The 19,448-nt window shown below is 44.2% G+C and overlaps 2 protein-coding genes across 2 annotated transcripts in view; one reads left to right on the top strand and one right to left on the bottom strand.

Annotated features, from left to right (window-relative positions):
* LOC111865274 (allatotropin-like) overlaps positions 1-19,448 on the bottom strand; it is a 143,147-nt gene that overhangs the window by 16,441 nt on the left and 107,258 nt on the right. The window lies entirely within an intron of this gene.
* The window catches only part of LOC117282386, a 3,018-nt gene continuing 1,093 nt past the window's right edge, over positions 17,524-19,448 (top strand). Inside the window, exons 1-2 of the mRNA XM_033751763.1 lie at positions 17,524-18,096; positions 18,499-18,870. Coding sequence (XP_033607654.1) covers positions 17,524-18,096; positions 18,499-18,870 — 945 coding nt within the window. The remainder of the gene's footprint in view (positions 18,097-18,498; positions 18,871-19,448) is intronic.

Here is a 19,448-nt window from a genome sequence, read left to right as displayed (position 1 = left end):
TTTTATTGCTAGTGAGGTGGGACTAAGTTCCTTGTACTGCGGCCACTTCTGGCCTACTGTAGCAGCCCCAGATGATAGGTGAGGGTGATTGTGGAGCAATTGGTGGAATGAAGATTGGCAGGGGAAACCGAAGTACTCGGAGAAAACCTGCCCCAGCGCCACTTTGTACACCACAAATCCCACTTGACCAGACCCGGGATGGAACCCCGGCCGCCGCGGTGGGAAACCAGCGACTAACCGCTTGAGCTATGGCGCGGCCATTATATATGATGTTACTGCATTTTGAAGTAAACCACCGATTTTAGTACGTGAAACCCAGCGGCGGTGTAATAAACTAATTTTTCCTAGGACAACGTCGTTTGGTGTGTACAGACTGGGAGGGTGATGCGTGTAAGTGGCAAACTGTGTTTTGTTAAAGTTCCGCGGGAACACCCATCCCAGAGGGACGCATGAAGGAGTAACAGTGAGTGTGCTTTGTTTCGCTAGAGATAGAGTCTAAACTTAAGACAAAGTCGGTATATAATTTAGTTCAGAAACTGGAATCATCGCCTCGGCGTTTTTAAAAAGCAAGATATCAGGAAGTATTAAAATTTGATTTGTTTCGTGTATGAGAAATTTGGAGAAAACCGCAGAATGAGGAGCTTCATAACTTGTACTTTTCTCCAAGTATAATTAGAATGATCAAGTGAAGGAGAATGAGATCAGTAGGGCATGTAGCACGAATGGGACTAAGAGGAATGCACATAGGAAATTGGTGGGAAAGCCAGAAGGAAAGAAACCACTAAGAAGACAAAGACGTAGGTAGGTGGACAATAATAAAATGGATCTTAGAGAGATATGATGAGATGGTATAGATTAGATTGATCTGGCTGAGGATAGGGACCAGTGGAGATCTCTTGTAAACACGGTAATGAACGTACAGGTTCCATAAAATGCTGGAAAGTTCTTAAGTTGGTACACAATTGAAGAATATTCATCAACCTGTTACTAAATGCACATTACTTTGAGTAGTAAAAACAAGTTGAAAACTTTTCAATTTTGAACTGTGACCCGACGTTTCGGAGGAACTTAACTCAGGGACTAAAATTGCGTCAAGCAAATAAGTGAGCTGAGCGATCGCTCTCAATACTTTCCTTCGAAACGGCGGTTAACTTCCATGGGACTACACGGCGTCACATCTCAGAGTATAGTACCTTCTTATTTACTTCGCTTCGACCTGAGGAAAACAAAAGGCCATACCAGACCTCTGGAGCCAATAAATATTCCTTCTGCTGTGCTGTTCTTCACGTAAGTACTAAAACAGCTTACCGGTAACGCTGCGTCTTATTTCATTTCTGAGTCTTCTTTTTGCTAAGTCAGGGAAATGATACCATGAGGTAAAGTTGTCCCTGTGCTTAACTACTTCAACACTACGCCATGAAGACGTATGGGGGAGTTGAGGTTATAGCTCTATCATTCTTGATATCAGCGCTAGATGGAGATGAGTGGTCAGTTTCACGCCTCGGCCACTCTTTCCCTGGGGAGAGCCCCCGGTACCCGTTGGATAGGANGGCCGACCTCGTTGGCTGAACGGGGCTGATAGCACGCACCAGTATCGGTAGGATATTGAGACAGTAGAAATTAAAGTGGGGNACCCGTTGGATAGGATGCTTGATGGGCCCCATGGCTGGTCTGGACGCTGTAGAGAGGAGAAAAATATTATCCTTCCGGGAATCGAACGCGGGTCGTCCAACCCGTAGCCCGTCGCTATACTGACTGAGTTCTCGCAACTCGTAATTATGAAAGGGAGAGGAAATATCCCCGTTAATATTCTTCCATCATATTTGTCCGTCCTTAAGTTTTCATATCCCAGACATCAAACCAATTAACTTTGCTTTTGGGGGGGCTGAATTTAATGTTGCTCCTCGCCTGTCAATAGAATTTCCGATATAGGCCTACGTGAAGCTTTATTCCAATCTTATTTTTTTCAGAACACAAGTTATTTTTTCACTTATCAGTATGTCTGTACTTCAGTCCCCTTGTCTGATTTAATAACTCTGCAAGGTACAAGGTTATTACGTTTTTGGTGCTTATCTTGACACAAAATATATGTTTAGTGGAATTGCTACATTGATTAAGCGTACAACAGTTTGTGTGTTGTCATATAACAATATATCCGGTCTGTCACCCTCTGTTATCTGCAATGGGCCTATGTGTTCGATCTTGGACCGAGCAATGTCCAAGAAATTGACGCGTTTCAACATATGTTACAGCAATGGGCACTTATGGACTGGATGGTGTAACCTTGACCAAAACATTGTTTGTTCAGAAATCAAATGTATTTTGACCATAGTTGTACATTAATGATTAAGTACGTTTTATTTCACATTATTCTTAGAGCAGTCTAAGTACCGTTTGATATGGGCGTGAAGCTTTTACCCCCAAGGGTAATAAGCTACTGTTCTGTTTAGGATCTCGTATCTTCCATCCCATATTTAAACACTTAAATATTAAAACGTTATATAGTTATAATTATGAAACTTGGTATCTTGCACCAACGGATCAACAAAAACTGGGTGTACCAGAGATCGGGATACTGAGAACAGCTCGACCTCCTTTTGAGGAAGTGACAGGAGATTGGAGAAAACTGTACAACTGGGAGTTTCATGGTTTGTAATTTTCGCTCCGTTGTATTGTGACCATAGCACGAAAGGTTGGGTGGGCAGGACTGTTCAGCACGCGATGGATATGTGAGAATTTGTTTAAAGTAGCCGGAAAGAAACTGTTAGGCTGAAACCCCGGGGGAGATCTAAGCATAGATGGAGAATAATAGGAACCATTTTAAACCTGAAATGCATTTAATAATATTCACGCATTCACTTCTCGCCTCACTTAAAGCATACTGGTTCTCAGTTTAAGTGATCTGATGGCTAATGATGTTAGAGAATTACTATTTCTCATTCCGAGACGCATACAAAACACATAAATACACCCGGTAAGCAAAACGCAGAGTGTCTGAAGTCGATGGTATACACGTACATGGCAACAATGTATTTTAAGCGATTAACGCGGAGCTGAAGGAAGACTTGTGAAGTGTGGGTTGAAAGGTTCAGTGGTGAACTGTTGTGATAATGTTGATGAACCTTCGGAATACCGGTTGAGCAACTATCAGATTTTAATCTCTCGTCCTCTGGCAGTTATTGGTTCACTAATAAAGAATAGCTCATACTAACGGCCCGAACTGAATATGAAGTTTTGCTCACATACATCCGATGACGGAAGCAGATGTTTCCATAAACTCAAGAAGATGAGCAATGTCTAACGTAAATGGCCTCCATAGTCTAGAGGTAACGTTCCCACCTCATGACTCGTGGTACGCGGGTTCAAACCCGGCGGAGGTCGTGGAATTTTTAAGGGCGGAAAAATTCAGGGAACAAGTCCTCGGGGAGGGACTTTAAGTCGTGGGTCCCGTGTCGTAGCTTTACGGCACCTAAAAGAACCACATGTCTCAAGGAGACCTCTGAGCCAAATTCAGGACATTTCCCGCCCAACAGCAGTCTCTAACGCCTCTGGTAGATGGGGGAAGCATCTAGGTACCGCTGAGCCAGTAGAGGCCGAACTCGCTGGCTGAGTCGCGGCTGATGGCACACACCAGTACCGGTAGGGTATGGAGACTGGTAGAATATCAAAGGGCGAAACACAATGGACCAGTACCTGGTCTAAGTGCATGGGGAAACCCACCCCCTCCACATAACTAACTAATGTCCAACGTAATAGTGATGCAGTCAGGAAGATATGGACTTGGCTTAAAATTACTTACATAGCCGAGTCAGCAAGCGATTAACTCCGGGATAAGCGAGGGGGTTTCCATTCCCAGTGTGGACAGGGATTTTTTTATCTAGATCGGCTATTGAAGAAATCAAACCTTCTGTAAAATTTTGATCAGGTTCTCTTACCCTTGGGTAAAGCTCTCAAAGTCGAACAGTAACCTTCCAGTACCGACGTTATGAATGCGTGGAACTGTGCCTTGAGTGACCCATTCCTCTTCTTGGCTCGCAGCTTAGGTCTAGGGACAACTCCTTTGCGGCTATTACACGGCTAAATGACCGTTAGAGTTACCGGCACGAGTCGCGTTCTCTGCACATAGATGGTAAGGTTCTGTGTGAGTTGAGTCTCTGACAGCGTTCAAACAAAACAAACTCCGTGGTTTTAGTCCGCAAACGAACTATACCGAACGAGTGACCGCCTCTTGTCGGCGAAGTTAGTGCCAACTTAGATAGAGGGTTGCCGATGTTTTGTTCCAGGAAGAGACAAGGTTTCTCTCTTCTCCACAGTGTCCCGACACTCGCACTTTCAACGGAGCTCTCACTTTCACTTGACACATTTTGGGCAGCCCTGTGGCCCCCGTCACTATCACTGTCACTGATAATGGCCTCGCTATCAGAAGACGAAGCAGTTGGCAAATCTGATAGCTCATCGGAGAACATATCTAATATTTCCTGTCCTCCGAGAGATCGCAACTGCTTTCGTCTGTGAACCATGTTGATCTAGTAGCTGCGTGGTTCATACGTGCAAGCTTGGATTAGAACAAAGCCAATTTTGTTTAGGTTGTGACAGGAAATGACTCTGGTCGAGTTACTAGATAAGGCAGCAATCATTCCCGAGGTCATCTATGCAGTAGTTACGATTCAACGAAGCCACACAGCGATATATAGCGTTTTGCAACATAACGTGACCGTAGAGGGCCGTATGGCCCGCCCGGTCCGCAACGCTTGGAAACGTAGAGGACCATATGGCCCGTCCTGTCCGCAATGCGTTAACTTCGGGGTCGAAGTAGATCGGTAAGCTTGTTGCTTCTTGTTGGTTGCTTTACTTACTCTTCGACCCTGAAGATGGAGGCAAAGCGTTCCTACGAAATGTCGGCGAACCACTAGACTACACCGTGTCTCATTCCAGAAGGCAGTACCCTCCGTGCTTTATAAACTTAAAATTCAACTAGGTTAAGAAGAAAAATACATTTTTCTGTCAATACTCGAAATTGTAAAAGCCTGAACTGTATACACTTTAACATAGAACTGTTCGTCCTACATGTGTCGCGCCATGACGCTGCCTGACTCACGCCACTGCAAGGCTACCGACCTCCGTTTGTGTTAATGTATTTGCATAGTAAAACTAGAACGCGGTAAATATGCCCGGACGTTAGGCGACCCGTGTGACGGGCTATTAACCTTATTTGTTCACCTACACAGACTGTTTGCACATCTGAAAGCTTGTTGCACCGAGGCCGTGAGATGGCGGTGTACGCTCATATACATATTGTGACATAACGCCTACTAGGAGAAGTAGCGAAGCCAGAGAGACGGCCGTTGCTAGGGAATGGTTTTGTAAACACGCTTCCACGGGGGCCATAATGCGCATGCAACAATATAAGAGCTGTCGTAGGCTGTTTTCTGTTGGGTCCGCTAAAAGTCTACATAACGAAATCTAATTTGAGCAATCGCCAGTCGTAAAATAACTTAGACTGGCCGACTAACTTTGACTTTCAGTCAGTGTAGATTCTGAGTGGGTCTGTAGGCTCCCAGTCGTAAAATAACTTAGACTGGCCGACTAACTTTGACTTTCAGTCAGTGTAGATTCTGAGTGGGTCTGTAGGCTCACAGTACTAGTCAGTGGTGGTCAGACACTTCTGGGAAACAGACAATGTCCTGAGGTTGTGGCCATGAAGGGTTGCTGTGAAACAGTCTCTGACTAGTAAAGACGTTGGACATGGAAGCAAATTAATCTACAGCGTTGGGAACAGTTACCAAGCAACGACTGGTAAAGACATATGGTCTGAGAAGGCTTGAATGAATAAATTTATAAAGGGTTGGCCTTCTCGGCCCTTGCACCGCGACCTACAGTGGTCTATTGCGCTTCCTGAGAAGGCTTAGTACGTGCTATTGTGATTTTTTTTTGGCACTACAGCCCCAGTGGGCCGTGACCTACATCCATGAACTTCTCCGTTCACTTCGGTTTTTCTAGATCTTAGACATACGGTAGGACTCCTTGGGCGGGTGATCAGCTCGTCGCAAGGCCTCTACCTATACCCGAACACAGGAAAACGCACACAAACATCCATGCCCTGAGTGGGATTCGAACCCACGATCCTGGCTTCCGAGCGAGCGAAGACAGTGCACACCTTAGACCGCTCGGCTACCGTGACCGGCATTGTGATTTTTAGTTGTGTGAATTAGCGATGGCGCTATAATTAATTGTAGTTACGATTTTGAAGAGTCCAATAAATCCAGTTATCAATTGAAACCCTGCGTCTAGTCGCTTAACGCTTGATATATTGATTATTTCTTTCGGCGCGTTCGTAAATGTTCAGAGCGCCTATTAGAATCTCTCCGTCCGTCATTTGTTCGCTTACACACGAAACAATTTGAGAATATTGAACATATTCAGCAGCGGCCACCCAGCCCGTAGCTCGTCGCTATGTTGACTGAGATATCTAGGCTCCACATAATTAAATAAAGTGTTTTCATTACTATATGCATATATCAGACGTAATTAATATTTACTTTTGTAATAAAAAATCTAATAAGTGAGGATTTGAACCGCATCCACAGATTAGAAATCAATACTTTAGCATCGGCGAAGCAATCTCGGATATTTTATGTGCTATGCTGTATAGTTCAAAATATGTTCTCCAAGGTAACCCTTGGGAAACCGTGGTGGACATGGGACGATATTAAGATGGATGATAAGCCGAGAGGATGTGTTGAGCTGTGGACTGGTTTCATCTGTCTCTGGTGTCACTGTGCGCGAAGAGCTCCTGTCAACACGACAATGACTCTTTACGTTTCATAAAAACGATAAATTTCTAGACTGGCTGATATTAGCTTATTTCCGCTGAGTTAGGGATAACGTAATATTCGCATTTCGAGTTTCCTGGTGGCTATAACGATGCAAGTCATGTTTTCTGTTTCTTCATTCCTGAAAACTTGGGTTCACATCCCAGCAACTGGGGCCGTACGAAGGGACAATTAGGAATCCATGCAAAGTTCCAGGCCCGAGCCGCGTCTCCACGTTTTGTATCTGAACCGAATAAACAATTACAGATTCCTAGATTATTTAACTAGTCTGTTTCAATTTTCCCCCTCCTCTTTCTCCCACTTATAGCACAGGGCTGATTTCTCAGTTTCATGATCATTTTTACAGACGGTAGGACTCCTCGTTCGGGTGATCAGCTCGTCGCAAGGCCTCTACATAAACACAGGACAACACAAACAGAATAAACACATACACACACCAACCATCCATGCACTGAGCGGGATTCGAACCCACGATCCCGGCTTCTGAGCGAGCGAGGACAGTACATGCCTTAGACCGCTCGGCTACCGTAACCGGCTGGTCTGTTTGAGTTGCTGATGTTTATAGGATGGGTTAATGGTGTGAGTGAATTTGTCGGCTGTCGTGGCTCACTGTCAACATTCTATCACGAAATTCGATGCTTAGCCTTAAGAAACCAACAGAATATCTCAGAATGGCCAGTAACTGAACCGAGATACCTTCAAATACAAATCTACAGCATTGTTGCGTGAGTGAAGCTTTGAGTTGTAATGAAAACAGATCCTCACATGCGACGTGTAAGTAAGCAGTGCCATCAGGACACTAAACGAATCGTTATTCATATTAGTTGGAAGGAGTACCCAGTTATGTCAAATTCGGGGGCTGATTTCCTGCCTCAGGAATTTCTTTCATTCCAGGCCTTCATTGTAATCGCATTCAAATGGGACCCCTTCTTTTTAAGTTCCACCTTACAGTTAATACTCCGGACATATAGTAAATGCATAGTCTGCAGTTCATAGAGTGAGTGATAAAAGTGCATAATAGTTTATTAAGTCTTGGCGTGGGTCTATGGAAAGCTGCAGAAAATGTTTGTAAGAGAAAATGATATGCGATAACATTGTCCGTAAATAACTCCACTGAGCTCAATACGTACTGCAGAGTGTTACTCTAAAGTAGTGGTCCACGCCCACATATCCTGTTTCTTCAATAAACAACAAAACAAACTCCGTGCCTCTTAGTTCGCAAGCGAACTATACCCACCGAGCGACCGCCGCTTGTCGGCGGAGTTACTGCCAACTTTTGAGGACAGAGGGTGTCGCGTGGTCAGTGCAACGGATCCCCACGGTCGTTTATATCGGTTTTCTAGACCGGAGTCGCTATTTTCTTGAAACAGCTCCTCAATTATCCTCACGAGATTTAGTGGGCCCCGTTCCAGACCCACTAATTCTCAGAATATCTGGTAGCGTCGGAAATCAAACCCGGGACCTCTGGATCTGTAGCCAGGAACTCTGACCTCTAGACCACAGAGGCGGTCGGTATAGTTCTCTTGCGGACTAAAGCTACCGATCTTTTTTTTATACTACACAGTCCGTGGACAATGCAACAATTTGTTAATTCTTTCTAACACTTTCACTTTCGACACAACATGTTTCGGCCCTAAATGGCATAGTAAGACACATGAAGATGGACATTTAGGGCAGAAACATATTTTGTCGAAAGTGAAAGTGCAAGAAAGAAGGAACAATTTGTTGCATCGTTGACGGACTGTGTAATACAATAAAGAGTAATAGATACAGTAATGCAACAGGATGCATAAATACAAGATTATTATATTTTAGTATATAATATTAAGCCGGTCACGGTAGCCGAGCGGTCTAAGACATGCACTGTCTTCGCTCGCTCGGAAACCGGGATCGTGGGTTCGAATCCCACTCAGGGCATGGATGTTTGTGTGCGTTTTTCTGTGTTTGTCTACAGGTAGAGGCCTTGCGACGAGCTGATCACTCGCCCAAGGAGTCCTACCGTATGTGTAAGATCTAGTAAACCGAAGTGAAACGGAGAGTTTCATGGAGGTAGGCCTAGGGCCAAATTGGGGCTGTAGCGCCACAGGAAAAAAAAATAATATTAAACTTTAATGTACATAATATCACAGAAAAGTCTGTCCGGTATCTTGCATATGACAACCTTCTTCCCGGTTTTCTCTGTTGCTAATGGACCTGCACTCAGCCCAGCGGGCACTCTGTGGCTCCTAATGCAGGGGGGCTCAGTTTCTTATTACCGAAGATAAATTATACACTACAGATGTCTCTGAATGTGCGCAGAATAGCTGCTCTGGGATTAAGAGTAATGTTAATGTATTATCTTCCGGTGACGGTGGGGAGACTTTTTTGAACGTTGCTGAATGTAATACCGCCCTGTTTAGAGCACACACGTACTGCAGTAATTTCATATTTCGCCTTTCTCAGCAGAAAACAAAATAGATTTGATCAAGCCCGCTAATATAAGGGTTGTAGGGTGGACTTCGATATAGTGGGTCGCCTTCCGCCCCCCAATGCAGCTGCAACCACTGTCTAGCTACCTATTACACCATTAACCACTTTATTCTCATAATAAATTAATGTAACCTTAATATTTCACCTCAGATACAGTGTTTTTGTGCCTTAATAAGAATCTTTGTTCTTCAAATCTTTCCGGGGAAGAACCCTCTAACTCCCCCTCCCCCGCCGGTCGGTCTCTCTTGGCGTTTGCTCTACATTTTTCAGAGTTTATGTTGTGTCTCTATTTTCAAAACTATTGGAGAATGTGCCGCAGATGTAATGAGTTTCATGGACACTGTCATAGCCTGTGGTCCGGGTTTGTGACAGTGTTGTCAAAAGCACAAAATTAATAGACTTGTACGAGATCTCCGTCTCCTGCTCTGGACATATGTGTGAATGTTTCGCTCTACAATTTGTCAAGATCGTATTTCTGTATCCGTCCTATCTCTAAGCTCTAGTGGTTCGGCCAAAGGAAAGTCGGCGATGCGAAAATTCTGCTAGGTTAGTAGAGTGAAGCTGTAGTGGAGTCGGTCCCTCTTCAGGGACTCTGAGGTCCAAGCCCTTAGCTTTAAAGCAAAACCACCCAACAGTGACACTTTTGTGCCCATATACCATGTCCCTAACTAAGAGACACGGTAACGATCTACTGCATTACGTGGGATCACATCTCTGAAGACAGTTTCTTCATAATAATCATCGTCAGGACCACAAACCTCGCAAAGTCAGGGCAGTCAGGATGTTTTCCTATCTTAAGAATGAATTCTAGTGACGAATTTAAAAATTTTTACGGAGTAATTTCTCAGAATGAACTGGTAAGAGCATCATTTATTTTATTCAGAAGATAGAAGGAAAAGTTTACTTCGAAACGTTTTGTAACAGTATACGGGATTACACCGTGCTATAACCTATAAAACCACGATCTAAAAGAAATTGTAACTGTTCCAACATGATGGAGGCAGTTATTCTCTCTCAAGCATTCATACGCCTACTTTTCTGTCAGATTACATGGCATAAGGCCCCATAATACAATAATCTCGATATTCACCGCAATGATAATCACCAGGGCCCGGGTTTTGATGACCTGAAAATATTTAAAAAATTACCGAAAAAATCCAGAAAAATGACCTAAAATATGACCCAAAATGTAATATGCAGGGCCCGGATTTTGATGACCCGAAAATATTAAAAAAATTACCTAAAGGAGAAAAGAAGTAACACTTTACTTACATGTTATTCACACATCAGAAAACATATGAAGAAAAATCCCCTAAAATGGCTAAAAATGATAAGAAATACCCTTAAAAGTCCAAAAATGTACGAAAAAATTACCTATAAAATTTACATTTCTGTAACCAGCAGCTCATATCCGAGATTTATATATTTAAGAGCATCGCATAGGATACAAGGAAAAAAAGATGACATGTCATCAAAATCCTGACCCTAATAATCACAAATCTAATTAGGAATTAGTAAGTAAGATCTAAAAGTTTGTGAATTTGATGTATTAATATAATTATTTTGTTTCTGGGCGTTACACATTGCCATGTCCTTATTTAGAACACAACGTTTCGGAGACTGGATTCTGTCTCCCTCTTCAGGCAAAACATATTCAGTTGGGCCCAACCGATAGAGCTAGTTTCTTCAAGAGGGATATTTTCTCCGTCCCTTCGCTAGTTTTTTACGACACATCGTTAGGAAGACCCAAGGTTGGTTGGGCAGACAAACAGGCAGAAATTTGGCTCCGATGAACAATTTCGTCACCCTGACATGTGAATAAGAGCAGGTTCAACGATTACGTGACTGTCGGTTGTGTACTTGGTTCCCAGCGAAGAGTTCCAATAATATACGCAACCAGTGATAATGATATTCCCCTCTCTGCTCTGAACGAGTGTTCCTTCCCTGTCAAGTGTATCTGCAGGTGTTACTGGGCTTCTTCCATTCAGTTAAACGCTCTTTAACAGATAAGATAATTGAATGAAATTCTTAAGCTTCCAGAATGTACATTAAAAAGCGCACAGCTTTCTATATGCCGCCATACGAAGAATTCAAGTAGATACATGACTCTCGCGTGAATACGACTTATAGTTCTGCATTGGCACGCAGTAAACTTCACAGTCATCTGGTACTGGCCATATTTTCTCCCTGCTTAGCGCGTTCGGATCGTGAAGCTAATTTATCTCCTCCCTCTAATGCATTTTTAAAATGGAAGGGAATTTGATTCCCGGCAGGAGAAAAATTGTTTCTTTCCTCCACAGCGTCCAGACCGGCTCTGGGACCCACGCAGCCTCCTAGCCAGCGGGTACCGGGGGCTCTTTCCCTGGGGATAAAGAGGTCGGAATGTGAAGCTGACCACTCACCTCCATCTAGTGCCGAGATCAAGAATAGCAGAGCTGTACCTTCACTTGTCCACAAGTATTCATGGCGTGGTGCTGAATTAATTAAACACGGGAAAACTTTCTCTTTACACGGAATTCGTGAGTAAATTTTCACCAGATAAGAGAGGATATCCAATTACATTTGCACCGAATTTCTTAACTGTAGAATTTGTGGCTTGTTAAAGAAATGTCTCTGAATTTTATACAATTAAGGGCAATTTGAGGTTATAGATATGGTCACTAGGAATGGTTCTATATTTTGGAATGTAACACCATGTAGTTTACTAGTATTTTACGGACGTTTCGGACAAATTGACTGTCTCCATAAGAGCAAGCTGGTCTGCCAAACGGACTACGCTTCTTACTGTGTACTCCGTGGTTTGATTAGACGTCTCATTCTTCACCTTGAGTACGGAGGCGATGCGTTAGCCCGAAACATCGGCAGATTTCTCCCAGAAAACACGATGTCACGTTCCAGAATATAGTCATCATCATCAGTAATCTGTCAGACGACAGGTCCACAGTCTCTTCCAAAACAATTTCTCCACTTAATGCGATCTAGAGCTTTGTCCTTCAAATGACAGTATCCTCTTCTGTCCCCCCAGGTCATCCAGCATCTTCTTACGTCTTCTTCCTCGACTTCTTGTCACTTCTATCCGCCCCTCTATCTTTCCTTGAATAACTTCTTTTAGAAGGCAGTTTCTGCGTAAAACATGACCGATCCAATTAGCCTTCCGTTTTCTTATTTCATGTAGGAAATTCCTCTGCTCACTGACTCTAATTAAAACTTCTTCATTTCTCACATAATCGGTCCAACTGATCTTCTCCATCCTTCTCCAACACCACATTTCGAAACTTTCCAGATGTTTCTGATCTACTGCCCTAAGTGTCCATGTTTCAGCCCCATACAGAGCTATGCTCCAAATGTAGCATTTCACTAGTTTCTTCCTCAAATTTAAGTCCAATTTGCTGGTAAAAAGATTCTTCTTCTTGCTAAATGCAGCTTTTGCCATGGCAATCCTGGATTTAATTTCACTAGTACACCTTCCATCATCTGTTAACAAGCTACCCAAATATTTAAAACATTTCACATTCTCCAGTTGTTTTTGGTCTATCTTTATTGTGATTGGGGTTGGTTGTCTCGAAATTTTCATTACTTTTGTTTTCTCCACATTCATTTCCATGCCATAGCACCTTCCAATTTCAATTAGTCTATCAATCATGCCCTGTAGCACAGTTTCTTCTTTAGCCATTAACACAAGGTCATCTGCATATTTCACAGTTTGAATAATTTACCCTCCTAATTTGAAGTCTCCGGGCCCATTCTTCATAAAATTACTATTGCGAAGAATGGGATTACAATATTTCCCCCTTAATTTCAGTTGTTATAAAGGACTGAAACAGTAATTTGAAATTGTCCACGGTCGGTTGGTCGCCGGAGTACATAATTACGTTCTACAAATGTGGGTAGAGTTCAGCTGATGTTAGTAGTTAAGTTACTTTTGTCAAATTTTCCGTTTTAGAGTGTTTAGGTGAACTCGAATGGCACACTGTGTGACGCTCCGTTTAATTGGTTAGTAGTGTTCCACACTGATAAATATTTGTGCCACGTCAACATGGAGCGATTAGAGAGTACAGTCACATGTGCTTTAGAGGTAACAAAGATAGTATAGTTTATGTTCAAACAAATTTAGTACTTAAAAAAAATAATCTGTGGTAGTGCACTAAAATACTAATTTCCTAATTTTATTTTTTACTTTCTGCCGGTCACGGTAGCCGAGCGGTCTAAGGCATGTACTGTCTTCGCTCGCTCGGAAGCCGGGGTCGTGGGTTCGAATCCCACACAAGGCATGGATTTTTGGTGTGTGTATGCGTTTATTCTGTGTTTGTTTTGTTCTCTGTTAAGGTTGAGGCCTTCTGACGAGCTGATCACCCGTCCAAGGAGTCCTACCGTCTGTAAAATAATCATGAAACTGAGAAATCAGCCCTACGCTCCAAAGTGGGAGCGAGAGGAGAGGAAAAAATTAAACACTTTCTCAAATGATCGTTGAAGTAATGAAAAATTAGGCGTTGAAGTTACCGACATCTTTACTAACTCGTCTCCAACGCAAACAGTAGCAAAGGTTACCAATGTAACCGTATGCAATACTGCATTCATTCATCTGTGGCTCTACGGCCTTTTGTTGGACCTTGGCCGCTTTTTCAGTTTCTTAATCTTTTTACATAATCGTTAGGACTCCTTGGGTGGGGAATCAGCCCGTCGCAAGGCCGCTACCTGCGGCTTCTACTTCAAATTATGCCACGCCAACTTCCCACCAAATTCCTTACACTGCGTTACATGCCACAAGATAAGATTCTTCAAATATAAAGTGGTTTTTAAACAGACTGACGTATTTTAAGAATTAACTCCATTGGAGGCTGTCGGAACTCGGTACTTTTCAATTCCATTCAAACTTGTGGTATGGCAACAACGTTAGTAGTACCACTGAGTTTGGGTTCTGAAGTTTTGTTCTGTCGTATCAAGGCAAGGGTATAGGTTGAGGCTATTTGAGAATACCTGTGTAAGAAGCGCATTTGGAACTAAGAGACGAACGTGACAGGAAGATGGGGAAAGTATTGTGAGGTTCGGAAATGGTCTCGTCAACTATTGCTATTAGGATGATTTCATGAAGGCCGAAGAAGTGGGCCGAAAATGTAGCACACAAGGCAAACGAGAGAAATGCATATATAGTTTTACTTGGAAATCCTGAAAGGAGGAGACCACGTCTTAGGAGACTTGGGAATATCGGGAAGATGATATTCAAATATAAAATAAAGATGGTGTTTCCTTGTATTTTATGAAGACGTATTGGGAAGTGCAGTACTTGTCACATTCTTAATCTCCAGAGTAAACAGGGATGAGTTGTGCTTTTCATGTCCCGAGTACATTTAAGGGTGAGGGTACACCAATGAAACTGACAACTGCAACACAACCATTCGCGGAAATTGCGGTTGCGGTTGCGTTTGGCTGCCAATTTCCTTGATGTGCCCTCACCCTAACACCCAGGAAAGAACACCCTTCTGCACTGAATAGGACGTTAGGTGAGCCTCGAAGCGATTTGGATACGGTGGGAAAGAGAATAGGCTTTAAAGAAATATTGTGTTCAGAGTGCCTGGCGACAGATCCAAAGGTACAGGGTTCTATTCTCGGCGCTGCCAGATTTCCTGAGAAGTAGTGGTTCTAGAACGGGGCGCACTAAACATCGTGAGGATAATTGAGGAGTTACTTCAAGGAAATTGCGTCTCCGGTCTAGAAAACCGAATTTAACTACCATGGGGGTTCGTTGCGCTGACCACGCGACACCCTCTATCCGCTAAATTTGGCACTAACTTCGCCGAAAAGCAGCGGTAGCTCGGTCGGTATAGTTTGCTTGCGGACTAAGACCACGGTGTTTGTTTTTTTTTTTATGAGGTCGACTCGGTTCAAATATATCACTGTGTAGTCCAGTGGGCATGCTCTTGTTAGCACGATAATGAACTTTAAGATTGTATAATAGGCGGGAAATTCATTACCCAGCTCAGACAGTGTTAGCGTCTCAAGAGGAATTCTGTAGCATCGATTAAATTGGACAGTTAATTTGATTCAGTGGACGCTTGAATCGTGACGCCACTGTAAACATTTGAAATGGTACGAGTCCTTGAAACTAGACTGTCCTTCGGGTTCACAAAGCGCATGCATGTTGCATTCCCCTGACGATGCGTGAACAAATTGTACTTTGGATTAAATCAGCCAGAAAATGGCGTTTGGAAATCTCACAGGACAATTCCTACATTGCCAAATGGTCGTCATAGTTGTGGTATGATCTGTGAAATTAACTCTCCGCCCAAATGTCCAACACAATGGATATTACAGAACGTGATATATTTTACGTGGTCGTAATATGCGAGCTCAGTACTTCATGCTCGGTTTGAAAGAATTTCCAAATCGTGTTCATTATAATTCTCAATTTATATGACTGTGAGTTATTCAAGGAGCTGACAATTCATAAAAATGTATATTATGCAAACAGCAACGGCTTTAATTTTCCGGAAATATGTTAATAAATTGTAAAATTTGATGTATGTACGAGTAATTTACTCTTATTAAGTCGGTTAATTAACGAAGCTCACAGTATCGAAATGAAATGGAGTCACTGCGAGCTCAAGCGGTTAGTCGCAGGCTTCCCGCCGGCGCGGCCCGCGTTCCCGTCCGGTCAGGTCGTTTGGATTTGTGGAGCAAAAAGTAGCACGAGGAGGTTTTCTCTGGGTACATCGGTTTCCCCTGGCAATTATCAATCCACCAAATATTCCATCCCCATAGTCACCCGATGTAGGCCAATTGGTGACTGACGTGACAAGTGAACTCAGCCTCATCCCACCCCCTAGTATTTGCAACAACAAAACATACTTAGACGAGTTACTTGTAGCCTGAATTTTATTTTGTTCTCATCATTAAATNAATCCCAGAAGACTGCTTTCTTCAGGGTATACACATGTCTGTATATGTTTGAAAGTAATTACATTTTTTGGCGCGTTAAAAACGGAAAGACATTAGAATGCGCCTTCTGGCTCGACCGTAACTGTCCACATATCGCGTTGCGTGCGACAGTTCGAGAACCATTGAAGGGTCTTTCATCAACATGAGGTAAAATGTAAAGTTTTATCTGCTGTTAAATAATTTAACATTAAGCAGCGAATACGTATAGGGGAGTGAGGTATAGCTCCACCATTCTTGACCCCGGCATTAGATGGAGTGAGCAGTCAGCTTCAATCCCAGGCCGCTTTACCCTCGGGGTAATCGCAGCCGGTACCCATTGGATAGGTGGCAGGGTGGACGCCAGACCTGGTGTGGATATTGTGAGAAGACAAAGTTCTTGTCGATGGCAGGATTCGAACCCCAACCATATTTTAAAAGATGTATGTTGAGGATTTTTAGTGAAGCCTGTCAACCAATTTCAGTTTTGTTTAAAACTTGGCAGTATTAATGAACACGTTACGAGCATATGGAGACCTGCGTTCCTTCGCTTCAGTCGAGAGACCTGAATGGAAAGGACCAATCGGAAGAGAGAAACACAGATGAGAGTATAATACTAAAATTAATGTTAAACATATTGTAACGTGTCGGCAATCCAGGAGAATAACTTCTATGGAAACGCTAGAACAGACCGTTGCCTAGGAAGTAACAATAGCGGCATTGTAATCCCAACAGTGAGCCGTTGTGTAGAGAACATCGAATCTCCACGGTTACGACGAATACGCGAAGCGTTCCCACAGAGGCAACGCGATAACAATGGGTCATTGCGTAGGAAACGCGGAGCCAACAGAGCAACGTTTCCACTGCTATAACAGAGGATTCATTTCCCTAGCAGCGGCCGAGGTTATAAATAGCCCAGCTTCGACGAGAGACGGTCAGTCTCGGAATAGCCAGCTAAGGAGTCAGTCTCATCGAGCCATTTAAGAAGTCAGTCGCTATCCAGCCTTCGAAGTAGAGTGTCGTGGAACATCCGCCGCAGAAGACATTTGAGGTGTCACAGTGAATGGTAGTTGTACTCGTGCTTGTGTAGGCGTGAAGAACAATAAAGGTTCCACTTAATTTGAGACCTACGTGGATTTACTTGTAGCGTGACACACAAAACACGCTACATTGGTGTCAGAAGTGGGATTGAACTGCACACGTGACTGACAAGATTCGAACTCAACACGTGACAACTGGTGTCAGAAATTTTACGAACCTACACACGCCACACACTAATTTTGTGCATCGAGTTCTTCACTGATATAAAATGGAGATGCAGCAAGTGATAGAAATGCTGGCAAGAATGGAGGCCAAGGCGGAAGCCAGACACAAAGAGCTGATGGCCGATTGGAAAGCCTGGGGGGAAGAGAGTAGAACCACCCACGAGAAGATTGAGCCCCACCCAGAAGTGATGCAGTCCATACTGGAGCATCGAGAAGTCCCCGTAGAAGACGCCCCGAGAATACCGGCCGGAGAACCGAAGGAGAGGCGCAGGGACCAAGGACTGGCCGCGGAGCGCCGCCGCCAGAAACAAAGGGTTTGCAACGGGGAGATCGTGGGCCCCACAAAAAATTGGCCAGCACGCCGTGTGGAAGCGGCACGGCAGGAGGGAAACCGCAGGAAGACATCCCGTCGCGCGACAGTGGCACGACGTTGGAGAAACGGCGTACTAGAGCGCAACTGGGAATCCGTCAACGGAAGATGTCAAGTAGCCCAGATGCTTATTCCTCGGAGCAGGGTGAAGGAAGTTCTGAGTGAACTACACGGTGGACCGTCAGGAGGTCACTTCGGTGTCAACAAAACTCTAAATAAGGTCCGGCAGAGATTTTACTGGCTCCAGGCAAGAACCGATATTGAGAGATGGTGTCGACAATGTGACACATGTGCAGCCAGTCGGGGACCGCGGACAAGGAGTCGTGGCCAAATACACCAATATAATGTCGGAGCCCCCTTCGAGAGAATAGCCATTGACATCGCGGGGCCCTTCCCACGAAGCTACCAAGGAAACCGATACTTACTAACCGCTATGGACTACTTTACCAAGTGGCCGGAAGTGTACGCCATTCCAAATCAGGAAGCGTCGACAATAGCGGAAGTACTGGTTGCCAACTTTTTCTGCCGCTTCGGCATACCTCGGGAGTTGCACAGTGACCAAGGCCGTAACTTCGAATCTCAGCTACTGCAAGAGGTTTTGCAACGCCTGGGAGTAAGCAAGACGCGCACAACACCCTTCCACCCACAGTCGGATGGCACGGTAGAACGCTACGTCAAAACCATCGAGGAACACTTGCGGAAGATCGTCGCATCCCACCAGAGGGACTGGGATGAGAGGCTACCCCTCTTTCTCCTAGCTTACAGAGCATCCATCCACGACACTACAGGCTTGACCCCTGCTAGCCTAGTATTCGGACGAGAGCTCCGACTACCTTGCGACCTGCTGTTTGGGGTACCCCCTGGCAAAGAACTACCCGTAACCGATTATGCAGCGGACTTGGTGGAGCATCTGCACGACATCCACGATTATGCACGGAAGCACCTGAAGCTTGCCAGTGACCGGATGAAAACTCGGTACGATAAACTGGCCAATTCCGCAGGGTACGATGAAGGCGACAGAGTTTGGCTCTATCGCCCAATCCGAAAGAAAGGGAAATCGCCGAAACTACAAGCATCATGGGAAGGTCCTTACAAAATAGTGACCCGGATAAATGATGTGGTATACAGAATCCAAAAGAACCCTAGGTCGAGGATGTTGGTAGTACACCTGGATCGGCTCGCGGCCTACCATGGAGCTGCTCGGGACGAGTACAACTGAAGAGAGGGGTGGATGCGGTAAAATGAACGGCACAATAAGACGCGCGAAGGACATCGAGACCGAATGCAGACGTTGCCAGCAAAACACCACGGCATCGAAACCGAGGGAGAACCTTTAGGCTGTTCGGGGACGAACAACCTTTAGAAGGGAGCAATGTAACGTGTCGGCAATCCAGGAGAGTAACTTCTATGGAAACGCTAGAATAGACCGTTGCATAGGAAGTAACAATAGCGGCACTGTAATCCCAACAGTGAGCTGTTGTGTAGAGAACAGCGAATCTCCACGGTTACAATGAATACGCGAAGCGTTCCCACAGAGACAACGCGATAACAATGGGTTATTGCGTAGGAAACGCGGAACCGACAGAGCATCGTTTCCAC

Source organism: Cryptotermes secundus, unplaced genomic scaffold (genome assembly GCF_002891405.2).
Source record: "Cryptotermes secundus unplaced genomic scaffold, Csec_1.0 scaffold2107, whole genome shotgun sequence".
In the NCBI taxonomy this organism is placed as follows: Eukaryota; Metazoa; Arthropoda; class Insecta; order Blattodea; family Kalotermitidae; genus Cryptotermes; species Cryptotermes secundus.
Note: the sequence above shows the minus strand (reverse complement) of the source record. Positions and strands in the feature narration are given on the sequence as shown.